This window comes from Macaca mulatta, chromosome 5, assembly GCF_049350105.2.
Source record: "Macaca mulatta isolate MMU2019108-1 chromosome 5, T2T-MMU8v2.0, whole genome shotgun sequence".
Taxonomy (NCBI): domain Eukaryota; kingdom Metazoa; phylum Chordata; class Mammalia; order Primates; family Cercopithecidae; genus Macaca; species Macaca mulatta.
The window spans coordinates 7,613,042-7,632,390 of record NC_133410.1 but is presented as its reverse complement, the minus strand read 5'-3'; the positions used below and the strand labels follow the sequence as shown (position 1 = coordinate 7,632,390).

Below are 19,349 nucleotides of genomic sequence, written 5' to 3'. Positions count from 1 at the left end.
CCAGCTCTCCATACCCTTCTGTTGTTTTCCGTGTGCTACTATCATGGCTCCAGCCTTGGGGAGCTCAGGGTCTGGTGTAGCAGGCTGACTCACAGATCTGTCATTGCAATTTAGTGTTCTAGTTGGAAGTAGAAAGAAAGAAAACTGAGATGGGCGGGTCTGTGCAGGCTACGTGGACTGAGAAGGTCCGAGCTTCTTAAGAAGATGACTCCCTCATTGGGCCAAGGGAGGTGTGTCACAGGGCTCATCCATTCATGAAGGAATTAATTGAGCCTGGTGCATCCTTGCACATGTTTGTGAATCCCAAAAGCTTTGAAATCTCCATGAGATATACTTGGGAATAATTAGCTGAATGCAATTGCCTTAGTAGCCAAGTTAACATCCAGGCCCCCGTGGAGTGGCACAGCTTTTGAACTGAATTAATCATTGTCAACCAGGCTGATGTTTGTTCTTTGCAGGATTAAAAAATAATAATCAACAACCCCCAAGCATGACTTGACTGGATTCATTTTCTCTCCCAAAGGACAAAGCAAGAATAAAATGATTTGAATAGCAGCATGGGGTTTTACAATAGATATAAGACAGAACTACATTTTTAGGCTGTGTGTACATTTAAAAAACTGCTTCCATGCCTTCAAATTAAATCATGGATCTCTAACTGGTGTATCCGGGCTGTCCCACATACGGACTCTGTGACAACTCCTCTCACCTTGGTTTCATTGTACAGTAAAATACGGGTAACAAAACTGCCTACCTGTGATTGTCTGCTAAAGCTGCTGTACAAAATACCACAGGCTGGGCAGCTTAAACAACGGAAATTAATCTTCTCACAGTTCTGGAAGCTGGAAGTCCAGGATAAGGGCGCCAGCAGGGTTGGTTTCCTCTGAGGCCTCGCTCCTTGGATTGCAGATGGCCGCCTTCTTGCTGCTCTTCACAAGGCTGTTCCTCTGCACACAGGCCCCTAATATCTCTCCATGAATACTACTGTCCTCTTCTTACAAAGACACCAGTCAGATTGGATTTGAGTCCACTCTAATGTCCTCACTTTACCTTAATCACCTCTTGAAAGACCCTGTCTCCAGATATGGTTGCATTCAGAAACACTGGGAATAGGGACCTCCACATAGAAATTTGGTGGAACAGCAATCCATCACACTACCTGGAAGGGCTGTGCAGTAGACTGAAAATGTCCCCCCAAAGATGCCACATCCTAATCCTCATAACCTGTGCCTGTGTCACCTTACAGGGCAAAAGGGACTTTGCAGGTGTGATTTAGGTGAGGATCACCATGTAGGAAGATTCTCCTGGATTATCCAGGTGGGCCCAGTGGAGTCACAAGGCTCTTGCCAACAAGCAGGTGGTAGAGTCAGAAAAGCAGTAGGAGATACAGCTGCAGGAGCAGAGGTGGGAGTGCCTCAAGGAGGTGCTAGCAGTCAGGGAACCTGGGCAGCCTCCAGAACCTAAGAAGGCAAAGAATAGAGCTCCTCTGTTGACTTAGCCCCTGAGGTTCACTTTAAACTTCCACCCTCCAGAACTGTGAGAGAATGAATGTGAGTTGTTTGGAGTCACTCCATTTGTAGTGATTGTTATTGCAGTGGCGAGTCCCTGATATGGGTAGTTGTGAGGATTACACGAGGAGCACATGCCAAGTGCCTGGGACAGTCATTGGCAGAGAAGACACACTCAGTGGGGCTCAGGTCTGCTGGCCACAGCCATCCCAATTGCAATGGGCAGTTTGGGCAGAGGCTGCATCTACAGGAGCTGCCAAATTTCCCCTTTCACATTGGTGCTTCCTGCCCCATTTGTCAAGGTGAAGTCAAGGTCCCAGAGGGTTGAGGACCCTGGGAGCTTCACAAGCTTCAAAGTTGGAGGAGGCCATGTGCAGCCCTTATGTAAGGTCTTTCATTTTTTCATATTTTCAGTAACCCTTTTCTGAATAGCGGCCTGGCCCCACTCAGAAGGCTGGTGCTCTTCTGGTCCCTCTGCGTCTGTCTTCACGTGGCCTTCTCTGTGTGTACCTGGTCTCCTGACAGCAGGGAGTAAATGGACAATGTCAAGCTGTACCATCAGTACCAGGACATAGGAAAGCAGTGAGGTGCAGGGGGCCAGAGGAGGTCTTTAAGTAGCACAGACTGGGTGGCTTTAATCAACAGAAGTGTATTTGTTTGCAGTTCAGGAGGGGAGGCCAGAAGTCCAAAATCAAGGTGTGGGTACAGTTGGTTCTCCTGGAGGCTCAGAGAGAAGTCCCCCGCCTCTCTCCCAGTTTCCAGTGGTCTTGGGCAATCCGTGCTATGCCATGGGCTGTTAGATGCATCACTCCACATGCTACCTCTGTCCTTCTCCTCTGTGTCTCTCCTCTATGTGGCCTTCTCTTCTGTGTCTACCTGTGTCTCTTTTCTCTCTTCTTATAAGGGCACCAGTCCCTGGATTTAGGGTTCAGCCTAATCCAGGATAACTTCCTCTTAACTTATATGCAAGACAGAACTACCTTACTAGCAAAGTAATAGTTTTCTGGCAAAGACACTATTTGCTGGCACATATAGACACACACTTTCTTGCAAAGACACTATTTCTAAATAAGATCACATTATCAGGTAGCTGGGTGACATGAATTTTGCAGAGACATTCTTCAACCCTCGACAGTATCCCAGGAGGAGATTGCAGCTGAGCTGTGTCCTAAAACCTGGGTCAGAGTTCAGTAGGGAAGAGGATGTACCATCCAGAGATAAGGCCAGGGAAAGACTGAGGCACCCAGAGCACTCAAGGTGGTCTGGCCTGGCTGGGCCACAGGGCGCAGAGGGCCAAGCCTAGTGGCCAGATAAGGAAATGCCTGAAGGCCTTTGGAGTCTGGCCATTGGGTCAGTGCTTTCTAAACACATGACCATGAATGGGCCCGGGACACGTGACAACTGTGCTTCCATCTAAAATTGTGTCTTTGTGACTCTTCTGAGCTAGAATGGCTCCCTCTGCCTCCCCTCTCATGCACATATGATGGCAGCACTTGGCGGTTATCATTAATGACCTTAGTTGTCAGATTTTAAAGCGGACAAGTACACCTCAGTGTTCACTTTTCATCTCTGAGATTATATTGAAACATCAAATCTGGAGTCTGGCCCCAGCACCATAGGCACCACGGCCATTTGGAGGATTTATGTAAAGAAGGGACAGGATGAGATTTGTGCTTTGTAAGGACATTTGAGTCATGTTAAAAAAGAAATGCAACCTTGCATATGGATTGTGTAATAAATGAAAAGTTTCCTGAAATGTGAATAACATAATTTTTAAAAATCAAATCAGAACAAGCACGGTGGCTCACGCCTGTAATCCCAGCACTTTGGAAGGCCAAGGCGGGTGGATCACTTGAAGTCAGGAGTTTGAGACCAACTTGGCCAGCATGGTGATACCCTGTCTGTATTAAAAATACAAAAATTAATCAGATGTGGTGGCACATGCCTGTAATCCCAGCTACTTGGGAAGCTGAGGCACGAGAATCACTGGAATTCAGGAAGCAGAGGTTGCAGTGAGCTAAGATCACGCCACTACACTCCAGCCTGGGTGACAAAGCAAGACTGCATCTCAAAAAATAATAATAAATTAATTAATTTAAAAATCAAATCAGATCTTTATTATAAGCATGTTCCTCAGATTATTACTGCCTACTTTAGAATTCTGGGAACACTCATTTATTTTTTTTCATTTCCCCACCCACAGAGAGAGAACATTGATCTAGAGACCAACGTGAGAGTAGGTCTTATCTCTACCAGTGTTTGACCTTTGATAAATCACAAGGAGGAACCAGACACATCACTGACCCTCTGAAATAGTTCTCTCTTTATCAGTAAAATAGGAGTAGCAATACCTGTCTCTAAGAGTCGTGTCAAGATGGTGACATATGGAGTGCCTCCCCAGCACCTGGTAACAAATATCTACACTGCACGTGGCTAAATCCACATAACACACTTCAGATTGTCCCTGACATACGACCAACACTCAATAAAGTTTAGCTGTTAATACTGTCAGTACTTCTGTTAACACTGAAGCATCGTGTTGGGGGCTGCTGTTTGTACATGGTCCCCACCTCCACAAGAAGCAGGAGACAGAAGGGTGAAAGAAGTGATATTTAATGAGTAGAGCTGATGTGTTGTCATTTCTTAATTGTCACTCAGTTTCTAGGAGAATGATCCATGCCAATACAGTGAGAGATTCTAAAACTTGAGAACCAAGTTCCTTAGCATCCTATCCCACATCAGCTTGCTGATGGATGGGTGCAAGGTCCCATTCAAGCTGGCTAAGGCAGAGGTCAACAGCCAAGGTGAAGCCCTCCCATTCCTCCCCAACCCCCAATAAATGCCTTTGGTCATCCTTCCCCAGTGCCTGTTCTGTTGGCTCAGCCTCCTACTGAAATGTCTTTGCCCGACTCTGTTATTATTAACAATTGTGCCTTTCCATGTGCCTGGCCCTGTGCTGGTTGCTGTCGTAAGAACCATCTCATCCAATCCTCACTGTAGCCGTAGAGAGGGCATTATTACCCAACTTATAGGTGAGGAAGCTAATGTTCATTGTCTTAGTCCATTCTCACATTGTTATAAATACTGGAGACTGGGTTGTTTATAAAGAAAAAAGGTTTCATTGACTTATGGTTCTGAAGACAGTACAGGAAGCATGGCAGCATCTGCTTGGATTCTGGGGAGGCCTCAGGAAACTTACGATCATGGCAGAAGGCAAAGTGGAAGCAGGCACGTCTTACATGACAGGAGCAGGAATAAGAGAGACATTGGGGGAGGTGCTACACACTGTTAAACAGCCACAACTCACTGTCATGACAATAGCACCAAGGGGATGGTGCGAAACCATTCAGGAGAAACCACCCCCATGATCCAGTCACCTCCCACCAGGCCCCACCTCCAACACTGGGGATTACAATTTGACATGAGATTTGGGCGGGGACACAGATCCAAACCCTATCATTCACCCAGGGCAGTGTGCTCCTGTCTGCATGGTCAGCAAGAGGCAGACTCAGGACTGGATCTCAAGTCTCTCTTCTCTGTCCTTTACTACCTCCCTTTCCCTCTTGCATGAATATGGATAGCATGTTCCCTTCACTAGTGATAAAATAGCCACAGATTTTTACTTCACTTAGTTTAGCTTTCCCCTCCAGGTTTTTGTATTTCTCTTTGCTGCTGCTTAAGATTGCCAGCATAGAATATTGAGAAGCCCCCTGCCAAAAGACACATGCAGAAACATCCTGGTGGCCCTGCTTGGCAGTCTGGGCATGGGTACCTCTGGATCAGAGCCATTTCTATGCTGTTTTTTAAAATAGCCCAGCTGACATTTTATGCTTTGTTTTATTTGAGGGCTGGGGAATAATTCAAGAGCAGCGCTGGGTTTTATAGCTCTGCATGCATACTTTCCATCAAAGTGTCATTTTGCCCAGCTCTGAAATTATGGGCCTGTCCTCAGAAAACATCGTCACCGCCTTCCCATCCACGCAATGCTCCTAATGCCCTTTCTGAACGTTCAAACCCATTTTCAACAGGATGACGCGCTGGAGCTGAGATATGATCGATGTGAAAAATAGAGCTGGAGGAAACGGTCCTGAAACTGGCTAAACTAAAGGCTCTGCTAAGATGCTTTCCCCATAAAATGCTATTCTTATTAAATCTCAAGTGATTGAGATTCTCCATCTCCTCCACGCAGCTTTGCAGGCGTCTGTCCAGCAAGTCTCCTTTGAAAGAGACCTAATTTGCTAAAGGCTCAAGAATCTGCCAGTCTGTCTCTGACTTCTCCCCAGCTGTTTTTGAAAGAGCAATGACAGTCCCATCACTGTGACTTATTTCAGCACTTCTTCCACACTGCACTGGGACTGTGTGAAGCACTGAACAAATGTCATTGTACACTCAGCAACAGTGAGATGGCTGCTGCTGTGTTCCCATTTCCCAAATGAGGAAAATGAGGCTCAGAGTAAGTGGCCCAAGATCATATAGCTAGAGAATTAATTTTCTGTTGCTGTGCAGCTAATTACCACTAACTTAACAACTTAAAATAAGTTGTTATTTATTTTCCCTCCATTTCCATGGCCCAGGAGTCCAGGTGAGCTTAACTGGATCGTCTGCATAGGGTCTAACAAAACTACAATCCACATGCCCAGGCTGCACTCCTTTCTGGAACAGGGTGTGGGGTCCTCTCCCAGGCTCTTGTGGTTGTTGGCAGATTCAGCTCTTGTGGCTGCGGAACTGAGGTCCCGTTCTCTTGCAACACATAGGCCAGTGGTCATTCTTCCTCCCAGGGACACCTACATTCCCCGCCATGTGGCTGGCTCCCACATGGCAGCTCATGTCTTGAGCTCTCACTCCAGTCTGCCAAGACAGAGTCATACAATGTAATATAATCCCGGGACTGCCATCCCACCAACTTTGCCCTGTGACATAACCGAATTAACAGGGTGACACCCATCACCTTTGTCAGCTTCCATGGCTAGAACCACATCACAGGCCAGATCATTTATTCTCTCATCCTCCTACTTCCTCATCTGTAAAATGAGAACTTGCTCACTAGATGGTACACAGCTGACCTTTTCTTGCCATTCAGTTGTCAACCCAATGTCACCTCTTCTTAAAGGTCTTCCTGAGCATCTACCAAAACTAGGGTCCCTCTATTAGTCTTTTTTCTAGACTCTGGTTTGCCTTCTTCACCTGCCCCAGTTTACAATCCTGCCATTGATTCCTGTGCCTTCTGGCCTGCCTCTCCTCCTAGAATGCAAGCTCCATTTGGCTGGGTCTGTCTTGTTCACAACATGTCCTTCGTGACCACAAAGGGGACACCCCGTAAATGCTTGAGATTCAACTCTGTGCTAAGAGCCAGCACAGAAGCAATGTGTGTTATGTATCAGGTATTTAATCCACACAGCAAAGGAAACTGAGGCAGAGGCAGGGATCATGCAGATAGTCCAGCTCATGGACTGAACTCTCCCAAACAGAACAGCCCCTTTCCTTGGCTCTGTGGGGTCTAGGAACCAAGCTGGGCACATCTGTGCCCCATTCTGTTCTCAGGATATGAGACACTGTGAGCCGGTGCAATGTGGATGTGAGGGCTCGGCCAGGCACTGGGCTTGTCCAAGGCCATGCTGTGGTTAGTGGGGCCCTAGCTGCCCTTTGAGGTTTGCCCTCCCCTCTATCAGCTCTCCTTCCACCGTGCCAGTTGTGTTAGGTTCCTGGGACTGCCACAGCAAATTACTGCAAAATTGGTGGCTTAAAACAGTACAAATTTATTCTCTCATGATTCTGGCCAGAAGTCCAAAATCAAAGTGGAGTCATGGCTGTGCTTATTCTGGAGGTTCAGGACGGAATCCACTCCTGGCCTGTTGCAGCTCTGGGTGACTCCAGGCATTCCTGGTTTATGGCTACATCACTCCAGTCTCTGCTTTCATCTCCCCATGGCCTTCTTCTCTCCTGTGTCTGCATCCAAATCCCTCCCCCTACTTTGCTCCTATAAAGACACGAGTCTTTAGAGTCCTCCCTAAATCCAAGATAATTCATCTCGAGATCCTTAAGTAATTGCCTCTGCAAAGACTCCATTTCCATATAGGGTCCCATTCTGAGGTTCTGGGTGGACATGAATTTTGGAGGGACACCATTCAACCCAGTACACCAGATCACATCTTCTTGGGTCTGTCATCCCACCCTCACCTCACCTGTGTCCTGACTCTAACTCTATCTTTAGGCTGTGGCCCTTGTAGGCATTTTGTAGCTCACATTCCCTGGGCCACAGCCACATCCTCCCTGGTCCCCACACCACACATTAAATCATCTCAGTCCCGGTGATACCTTAAGAGATAAAGCTTGAGCATTTGCTGCTGTGTTTTCATTCTTGACACGTATTTTCTTTTCTCTTTTCTCATCTTTTGTTGAGAAATCCTGCTGGGAGCCACCCTGGGCAGGGACCAAGCATTTGCTGACTTCATTCACAAGCACTTGACTCTAGGCCTTCTGCCTTTTGTTTTAGTTTTATAAGTTATCAAGTTCATCCCTCCCATGTGGCTCCACGTGTGTCTCTGCAGTAATCTCTTTGTTCACAGTGGAGGCTTTGTGACCTCGGCAGCAGGGGCCCACATACTCAGTGCTCCTCAGTACTCATGGGCTTGAAAAGTCACAATGAAAATAAAAATTTAAATGTATAGGTTAAGTGCTTCTTTCATCCCCAAACCCATAGGCATTGCATTGCATTACTACCAATTACCGCAGTGTGTTTTCGGGTAGAGTTAATATTTGATAAACTCAGTTGCTCTTTATTTTGAAGAAAGCTATCATTAGTCTCAGTAGATTTGACATTTGTTATAAATGAGTGAAAATTTATGCATTTGTAAAATCTATGGTTTTAATGCAGAGCTTCACCAAGTGTGTACGCGTCAATAATAAGTAAGCTGGGGCTGAAGTTGTTCTTCTCTCACTTTCATTCTTCCATCCTTACACTTGGTAGTGTTTCACATGTGTCTACCACCGTGTCAGGCACTGTGCTAGGTACAGGCATGTAGACGTAAAGAAAGCAAAGCCTCAGCCTTCAAAATGTTTCACTTGGAATTGAGAGGCCTTTTGTTCTAATGGTGATGTAGAGCAGAACTTTCCAGAAACTCCTCAGCCCAGATTTTGCCCCATGTGTGTCACTATGTTACTCTTAAAAGAGGTCAGGAAACTTTCTCCATAAAGGGCCAGATAATCAACACTTGAGGCTTTGACGACCACGTTAATCTCTGTTGCATGTTCTTCTGTGTGTGCATGGGTGTGTGTGTGTGTATATGTTGTTTTGTTTTTACAGTGCTTTAAAGATGTTAAAGTGATTCTTAGCTCCCAGGCCATACAAAAACTGGCCCAGGGCTGGATTTGGCCAAGAGCCATAGTTTGCCCATCTCTGACCACGACAACTTCCAAACCCTCATTGAGCTCAAGTGGATGCCATGACACCTGCAGGGAGCCCTGGTGGGATGGCTCAGCTACCTCAGGGTGGGCAGGTGCCTCCCTTTGCTGGCACTGATCACATGCTCAGTGAGCAATCACTGCTGTTACCATTACAGCTGGAGCTGAGAGGCTAAAAATTAAGAATATTCAGGAAAAAAATATTCAAACAATCTACTTGCACTTCCAGGAAAGAGAAGAGGCGATAAGAACACAGGCATCCCATTATCTTACCAATTACTGTCACGCTCCCTGTCTGAGGCCTCAGGTCAGGGAGAGGTGAGCAGCCTGGGTGTTGCCAGCATTTGTCCTGATGTGGCGCTTGTGGATGTACTCATCTGTGGGCTCAGGAACCACATTGCCAGCTTCTTTGTTTTCTTTTACAGAGACATCAAGCCAGATAACATCCTGCTGGATGAACACGGTAAGCCTGCTATGAATCCTTTACAGGGACTCTCAGTGGAAAGTTTGAGGCACTGGGAAATGGTGCGGGGGTGCGGGTTGGGTCTTGCTGAGTTGGACATTAGTATTGGCTAGAAACCTTCTCTTGTTTCAATCCTCGTGGATGAACATCTGTGTAAATTTCTGGTCCGTGTTCTGCCGTGGTAAGTTGAATCAAATTATTTAAAGTGTTCACATCGGAAGTCATTGCTGTTCGTATCCCTGTGTGAGGACGACAGAGCCGCCGTGAGGATGAGCATGGGGTCCTGGAGTTCCAACCCCAGCTCCGTCACCTATGAACGTGTGGCTTCAGAAGTCACCCACCTCTCTGAGCCTCAATGTAATTTTCTGTAAAATGGGGAAAAGGCCCCTCCCTTGCAGGGTGTTCATGGGGGTGAAATGAGAGTGCACACTCATTTCTAGCAAGCAGAGCTTAATACTTGATAATCCACTAAGCATTTACTCATCCATCGGCTATGTCAGGCTTCTCAAAATTTCCTTTATGTGCACACAGATCTTCTAGACATCTTCTCAAACTGACTTAGTAAGTCTGAGATGGGACTAGACTCTGCAAACTCCAGAGTCTGCAAAGCTCCCAGGTGGCTGATGCTACTGGTCCGTGGACCACACTTTGAGTAGCAAGGCACCAAGTCAATGGCTCTCTAACTCTGGCCTTACCAGAATTTTACCTGGGGGGACCTGGTAAAAATCAGAGGTCAGGCCTAGTCCTGCTTCAGCAAGCCTGGGCTCCTGTGTTCTGGATCAGAATTCTGGGGATGGGATGCCCAACAAAGTTTAAGAACCATGAGCCTAGGGCTCAGACCAAGAATGCTCAGTGGACTTGACAATACAATTGCGGCTAATGCCAACAGGAGCCTTATAGCCTTGAAAACTAAATTCACTGGCATTGCTTCAGGGGCCCGTCTCTCAGGGCCTAACACGGGGTTCGCTGGAGGGAGCAGGTGGGGATTCTTCTAAAGTAGGGATTATCATCCCTGCTGAGTCCTTCAGGGATAAATGAAGGGACGTTTTCTACATAGCTCTCCCGCCCTCCTTTCCCACCCCTGCAGACTGAGGTCATGGTTCTATCTAAGCTCCTCTCGAACCTTCCAGGTGCCATCAGCATAGCTTGGGGCATCCTCACCTCATAGTGTGCATCCCTATGTACAGGAGTGGTGGATGGGACCATTTGCATCTCTGCATCAGATGCTGGAATCAGACTAAGTGCTTTGGGGGCAGTAGGATTGAACTCACTGTGCTCCTGAATGGAAGGTCAGCAGTGGCCCCAAGATGCCTGGGGCATGGACAGAGCTGAGGATCCAAATCAAGCCTGGAAAGGAAGCAAAAGCAACGTCTCCAGTTTGTATCTAAAAGTCAGGATCTTCAGATGTGGCACTCAGCTGAGCCCCCAGCCAGCTGAGTGTCCTTGGGCCAGTGGCTGTGCCTCTGTGTCTCAGCCTTCCCAGCAGTGACGCAGAAGTAATCGACCCACCTTGCAGGGAGGTGAAAGTCTCGTCTCAGGTGAGACTCAAAGGTCAGCCACCCATCACAGTATGCAAGTGCTCGGGAAGGGGTAGGTAACTCGCCCTCTTCCTGTCCCCTTTCTCTGCTTAGGTCCAGGCAAGGTCAGATCACAGGAGCAGGGTAAAGAGGTGAGAAGACACAGAGTCTGGTTCTGCATGGCTGTCTGGAAAGCAGGGGTTTGCAAGACTGGGTTCCGGGCAGCAAGGCTCTGTCCTGTTGATTAAGAGAGACTGCTAGGGGGAGACTTCCAGGCCCTGCAAAGCGGTGCAGAAGCAAAATTCAAGCAGAAACATTAATAGCAATAAGCCAGCCATTGCACTGATGAGAAAACATGACACAGAGAGTATGGAGGTAACCCAGGACTGCCTGGCTTCATAGTTCTGGCTCCATACTCATAGCCCCTGGCCACAGCTCCCCTGAAGCTGCTGCACAAAAGATACAGGCAGGTGAGCTGCTCCCAGGTGGTGTCCCCTAGGTTTTCTCTTTCCATCCATCCCATCCCACCTTCCTTTCTGCACCCATTCTCAGCCTCCACCTCAGCCTTTCCCACATTCTTTCTGGATCCTATTCTGCCCCCTTGAGCTCCTCATCTTTTGCCACCCCCTGCTTGGCCTTCACAGTGTCCCAGCCCTGCCTTCTGGCTATGCAGCACCCCACACACTCCCCAAGTGCCCCTGCATCCAGTCTTCTCTCTCTCCAGCCTCCCATTTCATCAAAAAGTCTCTGCTAGCTGGTGGGACTGAGCATTGAATATAATATTTCATACTAAGAGGTGACTGGCTGATAACCCTTCCCCCCTTCAACACTCAATGAGTGGCTTTGCAGGTGGTACCAAATATAAATTTAGGAGCAAGGAATTTCACTCAGAAAAAGAGGAGTCTCCTTTCTGGGGAGAGAAGGGAAAGAGGGGAGTCTATGCCCATGGCCCTCCTTTACCTGCTCTTCCAAGTGGAGAAGCTGATTGGCTTTTAGAGCAGAGCCTAAAGCTGGACATTCTTGCCTTTGTCTTTCCTTCAGTAAACAACTCTTGAGCACCTGCTGTGTGCCAGGTTCTGGATAACAGAATGATGAACAAGGCAAATAGGGCCCAATGCTGGTGGGTTGCATGGTGTTGGGGAGATTGTGGGGAAGCTCAGAAGAGGTCAGGGGCAGAGGGTAAAGGGAAAGGTGTCTGCAGGGGTTGTCTTAGAGGCAGCCCCATGACAGTGGAATCCTAAAGGCATGACAAGGCCAAACAGAGGAAGGTTCCTGGATGGACAGGTGGTAGAGACGGTGGGGCAGAACTGCAGAAACAAGAGGGAAATGGCTGTTTGAGGAATACAACAGCAGTTTATTTTGTAGGATTTTAACATTTACAATTAATCTTATGCCTTCAAAGCCTTTACTATGACACATGACCTAGCCATAAGACGAGCAGTACAGTATGTGTTCCTAAATGAGTCCTAAGGGCACCCCATTTGTGGTGGCATCTACTTGTACCTTTTGTAAACTGCATGACAAAACCTTTCACAAACCAATAACTGTGTATTGCTATTTCAAGAGTTCCATCACTGGTTGCATTAAATACTTTCTCAGAGAACAAGTTGGTCAGTTGTGTTTCAAGTGAAATATAAACATAATTAAACAAATGCATTAATATTTTATTAATGATGTCCAAGATCTGCTAGTTACACAAAATCCAAGCATCTCTCACAAGCTTCTCTGCTCCCCTAGTGTCTTCCTTGCTTTCTGATCTTTCAGGGTTTTATGTCTTAGAATGGACATTTTAATTCTGCTCAGAGATTTGAGTTTTTGAGCCAGCTGCAAAAGCAGAGAGAGACCATGCATTGAGGTAAAGTAGAGTGAAAGAGAAGATACAGCACCTCAGAACAAGGCAGGGAAAAGAGCTGAGTTCATTTTAGGCTAAGGATCGTGAGATCAAGACAATGGGGAATTTAAAGACATAGAGGAAGAGAGAAGCAACTGAATTAATTTTCTGTTGGTACAATAAAGCTGAGTAATGAATAACCACATAGCTTAAATGGCATAAACAAAAAAACATCCATTTAGCTCACAGTATCCTGGGGTTGAGAGACTCTAGGCTGGGCTGGGCTGATCTTGGCTGGGCTTGCTCCTAAGACCAAGGTTGGGTAGGCAGTGCTGTTGATGTTGGCTAAACCCACTCCAATGTCTGAGGCTCAACTGGCTGTCAGGCGATCCCCTCTGGCCTTGGCTGGCTCACTGGGTGACTCAGCCCGGCTCCTTGAGCTCATCCCCTGCAAGTTCATCTGCATGGTCTGCTCATGGCCATAGCAGCAGCAAGAGCAGGAGAGCCCAACCACTCAAACCTCCACCTGTGTCGTGTTTGCCACCAATGCAGGAGACAAAGCAAGTCACTTGGCCAAACCTAGAGTCTGAGGGAGAGGACACTGCAAAGGCACATGGCAATGGGGTGATCCAGAGAGGGGTGAAGAATTGAGGCCATTAATGCAGTTTTCTACCACGAGGGTGATGGAAGAGGCCAGTGGAAATGGAATGGATGGAGCCACATACACAGGCAGGTGGGCTAGTGCTTTCCACACAGGAGCTGGACTTCCCCAAAGGTGGGCAAGGAGAGAAGAGTGAGAGACAGAAGGAAAGAAGCTGTTTTTTGCTCTTAAGTGCCACTGAGGGCTCTGGTTCAAAGATCATTGATGATGACAATGAAGAATGTAGTCCTCGTCCTCTTCTGTATTTGGGAAGTGGTTCGCTTGTTGTGAACTGGGCATTGTGCCCAGTGACCACAGGAGGCAGAGTCCCTGTGGCCGAGGACCTCATGGTCTGGGGTGGCTGTTCTCTGTCCTGGTGGCATGTCACCTGGGTCCCAAGGCCCCACCTCCAGAAGCTCTCATTTGATTCCTATACAGAACAGGGTGCTGAGTAGTGGGATTTTTTACTGTTCCCAGGTGGATCTAATCTGCAGCCAAGGCTGTGGGAGGAGTGGAAATGTAAACAGTTGATGATGACCCATTGGGGTCAAGGCCAGGACAGAGCAAGCATGGGGCTGTGGCCAGCAGGTCACTGAGGCCAGGAGAGTAGTGCAGGAGGGCTTCCTGGAGGAAGGGACATGTACATTGGATCCTGAATCATACTGGAGGTCAGTAGAGCCTTTGAGGGATGGCATTTCAGAGGTACACACTCATTTCTTGTGACTGTGGGACGGGCACAGTGGGGTTCAGAAACCTGATCTGGATCTTCAGCAGCTGGCAATGCAGCAGCCATGTGGTCAGAGTGGATTTGTTTTCTTTATTGAATGATCCATGTCTTGTATTTTCTGGAGCCTTGCTAAACTGATTGACTGCCCTGCCCAGGGCTGGCCAATCCTAGAGCTGGTAAACAACTTGCCCTAAGGCATACTTTTCAGATATCAACCAACCAATCCAGAGCCATACCCCCAACACCTTCTTTATCTGCTGTCCTAGGAATTTTATGTTCCAGGCCCCTCCTCACCTCCCCTAATTCCCCCAGGTACCGGAAAACTAGAGACAGCCCCTAGAACCCAGAGTCCACTGAAATTACTCAGACTAGTCAATCCTAAGCTTGCTAACCTTGCCTCACCCATTCCTTCCCATGGAAACCACAATAAAGGCTCTGGCCCACATTTCCCCACTCCCCATCCTCCTGAGTGGCCCTGATGCTTCCCTGATGCTTCCCTGTCTCCCCTGCCCATGATGTGGCCTGCCCCCATTCTTGGGAACTGTAACAAACTATCAGTCATCTCCTGATCTGGTGACCTTATTGCACCTCAAATTTTCTGTTAATGTACTGTATTTTATAACACTCATTAACTGAACTCGTTTCAAAGAATTGCCTCCCCATCTGTTGCTAACATATTTGTTGATAAATGTGATGAGTGCTCCCCAAAATGGCCATGGCCAGCCATGTCGACACCCCCTTTTCTCTTGTCAAAACATTGTATGTGCTACCCCCAGCATGCCAGGAGGAAGAGACTACAGGAAACTAAAAACTTGGGCATGTACTGTTTATGAAACATCAGACGTGGGGATTGTAGCAGTTGAGAAGAAAGAGAAAGGAAGCCACTCATACAATTTGGAAGGCTGAGATGTTTCTGTTAAGCCTGAGGAGCCAATGGTGGATGTCTTGGAACCATATGGGTCCCAAGACTGTAAGAATAAGCACATAGTAATGCACTTTAAAGCTGTTCTGCGTCTCCTGAGGAAGATTGTAGTAAGATTCTTTCCAGTGAGCTGCCAGAAACGGGGCTTCTGCTGCAGCACTGTGCCAAGGGAGGGTGTTAAAGTCCTGAAGACATGGTATGTGAGACACTGAGGATGCCAGCAAATAGCCTCTGTATTTTCTAGGGCTACCATAATAAAGCCCCACAACTGACAGGCTTAAGCAGCAAAAACAATATTGTCTCACAGTTCTAGAGGCTGAAAGTTCAGGATCATGGTGTCAGCATGACCCTGCTTCCTCTGAAGTGGGTGGGGAAGGCTCCGCTCCAGGGCCGCCTTCTAGTTCTGGCAGCTTCTTGACTTGTGGTAGCATAACTCTGCTCTTCACATGGCATTCTCCTTGTGTGCATGTCAGCATCCAAATTTCTCCTTTTGATAAGGACACCAGTCATACTGGATTTGGGGCCCACCCCATTTCAATATGACTTCATCGTAATGAATGACATCTGTGATGACACTATTTCCAGATAAGGCCACATTCTGTGGTACTTGGAATTTGGACTTCGGTGTGTGAATTTTGGGGGGAAAAGGGACACAATTCAATTCATAACACCCCTGTCTTCTCTGTATGGGATTTTAACAATAAGAAATAAAACAAGAAAGTAACAGACAGAGACCAAGATATCACCCACATCCCTGAGAAAGGCTAGTAAGGGCTTCCCTAATAAGGGACCCAGACAGAGACAGATTCACCACCAAGTCCCCCCACCCACCCAGTATGGAGTGAGGGACTGCCCAAGTCAGACCAAGAGCTTGGAGGACCAGGAGAGAGGTCCCATTCCTGGTAAGAGGAACCTAGGGAGAGCCAAGCTAAGTAGGGCCAGTTTGCTCACCCTAAATTCACCCTTCACATAATCACTGCACCTCCCTTGGTGGGGGAGTGCTATGGCCTGAATGTTTGTGTCCCCCCAAAATTCAAAGGTTGAAACCCTAATCCCCAAGGTGATGGTGTTAGGAGGTGGAGCTGTGTTAGTCCATTCTCACACTGCTATGAAGAACTACCTGAGACTGGGTAATTTATGAAGAAAAGAGGTTTAATTGACTCACAATTCCACAGGCTGTTCAGGAAGCATGTCTAGGAAGACCTCAGGAAACTTATAATCGTGGCAGGAGGTGAAGGGGAAGCAAGCACATCTTCACATGGCTGGCAGGAGTTGGGGGAAGTGCTACACACTTTTATAAACAACCAGATCTTGTAAAAACTAATTCATTATTACAAGAACAGCAAAGGGGAAATCCACTGTCATGATCCAATTGCCTCCCACCAGGCCCCTCTTCCAACACTGAGGATTACAATTAGACATCAGATTTGGGCAGGAACACAGACAAACCATATTATTTCACCTCCAGCCCCTCCCAAATATCATGTTCTTCTCACATTTCAAAATACAATCATGCCTTCCCAACAGTCCCCCAAAGTCTTAACTCATTCCAGCATTAACTCGAAAGTCCAGAGTCTCATCTGAGATAAGACCAGTCCCTTCCACCTATGAGCCTGTAAAATAAAAAACCGGTTAGTTACTTCCAAGATACAATGGGCATTACAGGCATTGGGTAAATACAACTGTTCCAAAAGGGAGAAATCAGCTAAAACAAAGGGGCTTCGTGCAAGTCCAAAACCCAGCAGGAAAGTCATTAAAGCTTAAAGCTCAAAAATAATCTCCTTTGACTCCATGTCTCACATCCAGGTCACATTGATGCAAGGGGTGGGTTCCCAAGGCCTTGGGCATCTCTGGTTCTGTTGCTCTGCAGGGTACAGCCCCCTCAGCTGCTTTCACAGGTTGGCATTGAGTGCCTGTGGCTTTTCTAGGTACACAGTGCAAGCTATGGAGGATATATCATTCTGGGGTCTGGAGAATGATGGCCCTCTTCTCACAGCTCCATTAGGCAGTGCCTCAGTGGGGACTCCGTATGGGGGCTCCAACCCCACTTTTCTCCTTCACACTTCCCTAGTGGAAGTTCTTGATGAGGGCTCCACCCCTGCAGCAGACTTCTACCTGGACATCCAGACATTTCCATACATCCTCTTAAATCTAGGTTGAGGCTCTCAAGCCTCAACTCTTACCCTAAGCACACCCACAGGTTTAACACCACATGGAAACTGCCAAGGCTTATGGCTTGCACCCTCTGGAGCAGCAGCCTGAGATGTATCTGGGGCCTTTTAGCCATGGCTGGAGCTGGAGTGGCTGGGATGCAGGGAGCAGTGTCTCAAAGTTAGGCAGGGCAGCAGGGCCCTGGACCTGGCAGCAAAACTAGTTTTTCCTTTTAGGCCTCCAGGCCTCTGATGGGAGGGGCTGCTGCAAAGGTCTCTGGAATGCCTTTGAGGCATTTTCCCCATTGTCTTGGCTATTAACATTCGACTCCTTTTTACTTATGCAAATTTCTGCAGCCAGCTTGAATTCCTCCCAAGAAAATGGATTTTTCATTTCTACCACGTGGCCAGGCTGCATTTTCCAAACTTTTACATTCTGCCTCCCTTTTAAATACAAGTTCCACTTCCAGGTCAATTTTTTTACTCATGAATATAAGCATAGGCTGTTAGAGGCAGCCAGACCACATCTTCAACATCTTGCTGCTTAGAAGTTTCTTCTACCAGATGCCCTAAATCATCACTCTCTTCTACCAGATGCCTTAAATCATCACTCTCAAGTTCAAAATTCCACATATCTCTAGGGCCTCCAACCTCTTTGCTAATGCATAAGCAAAGTGACCTTTGCTCCACTTCCCAATAGGTTCCTCATCTCCATCTGACACCACCTCAGCCTGGACTTCATTGTTCATATCACTGTGCATTTTGGTCACAATTTAACAAGTCTTTGGTAGGTTTCAAACTTTCCCTCATCTTCATGTCTTCATCTGAGACCTCCACACTCTTCCAGCCTCTGCCAGTTACCCAGTTCCAAAGTCACTTACACATTTTCAGGAGTCTTTATAGCAATGCCTCACTCCTGGTACCAATTTTCTATATTAGTTTGTTGTCACACTGCTATAAAGAACTACCTGAGACTGAGTAATTTATGAAGAAGAGGTTTAATTGACTCACAGTTCCATAGGCTGTACAGGAGTCATGGCTGGGGAGGCCTCAGGGAACTTATAGTCATGGTGGAAGCAAGACTTCATATGACTGGCAGGAGTTTGGGGGGTGGGGGAAGTACCACATACTTTTATAAACAGTCAGATCTTGTGAGAACTCACTCACTAGTACAAAAACAGCAAGGGGAAAATCCAACCCTATGATCCAATCACTTCCCACCAGGTCCCTCTTCCAACACTGGTGATTACATGAGATCTGGGTGAAGACACAGACCTAAACCATATCAGAGGCCTTTGAGAGGTGATTAGGTCGTGAGGGTGGAACCTTCATGAATGGGATTAGTGCCCTTATTAAAAGGACCCCAGAAAGTTCCCTCACCCCTTCCACCATGTGAAAACACAGCAAGAAGTTGCTACCTCTGAACCAGGAAGCAGGCCCTTCACAGACACCAAATCTGTCAGGGCCTTCATCTTGGACTAGCCTCCAGAACTGTGAGAAACACATGTCTGTTGTTAATCAGTCTATGACATTCTGTTACAGCAGCCCAAATGGACTAAGATGGGGAATGAAGGAGTGGAAAGAAGCTAATAAGGTACTTAGGACAAATCATTCTGATATGGTTTGGATCTGTGTCCTCACCCAAATCTCATGTCAAATTGTAATCTCCAGTGTTGGAGGTGGGACCTGGTGGGAGGTGATGAGATCCTGGGGGTGTTCTCATGAATGAGTGAGTTCTTGTGAGTTCTGGTTGTTTAAAAGTGTGTAGCACCTTCCCACTCTCCCTCCTCCCCCTCCTTCATCCATGTGACTTTTCTGCCTCCCCTTTGCCTTCCATCATGATTGTACATTTTCTGAGGCCTCTCCAGAAGCCAAGGAGTTGCCACTATGCTTGCTGCACAGCCTGTAGAACCATGAGCCACCAATGATACCTCTTTTGTTTATAAATTACCTAGTCTCAGATATCCCTTTATAGCAATGCGAGAACAAACTAATGCATCCTTCCCATGGAAATTGAAAGTGAAGGACAGTCCTTCCCTCCTATATTCCTGCTACCACTGGGTCCAATTCCAGCTTGGCCTGGTAAGAATAATCTTAATTACCCACTGTTCCCAGGACAGTATTTGATACTGATCTGGAGAAACATGTGACCTAGCCCCTGGCTCCATGAGGCACACCTGTCTGGAAAAG

The 19,349-nt window shown here is 47.1% G+C and overlaps 1 protein-coding gene across 2 annotated transcripts in view; it reads left to right on the top strand.

The window, feature by feature from the left end:
• STK32B (serine/threonine kinase 32B) overlaps window positions 1–19,349 on the top strand; it is a 401,787-nt gene that overhangs the window by 303,846 nt on the left and 78,592 nt on the right. For both annotated transcript variants that reach the window (XM_028848342.2, XM_001094166.5), the window contains exon 5: window positions 9,335–9,372. In XM_028848342.2, the coding sequence (XP_028704175.1) occupies window positions 9,335–9,372 (38 nt within the window). The remainder of the gene's footprint in view (window positions 1–9,334; window positions 9,373–19,349) is intronic.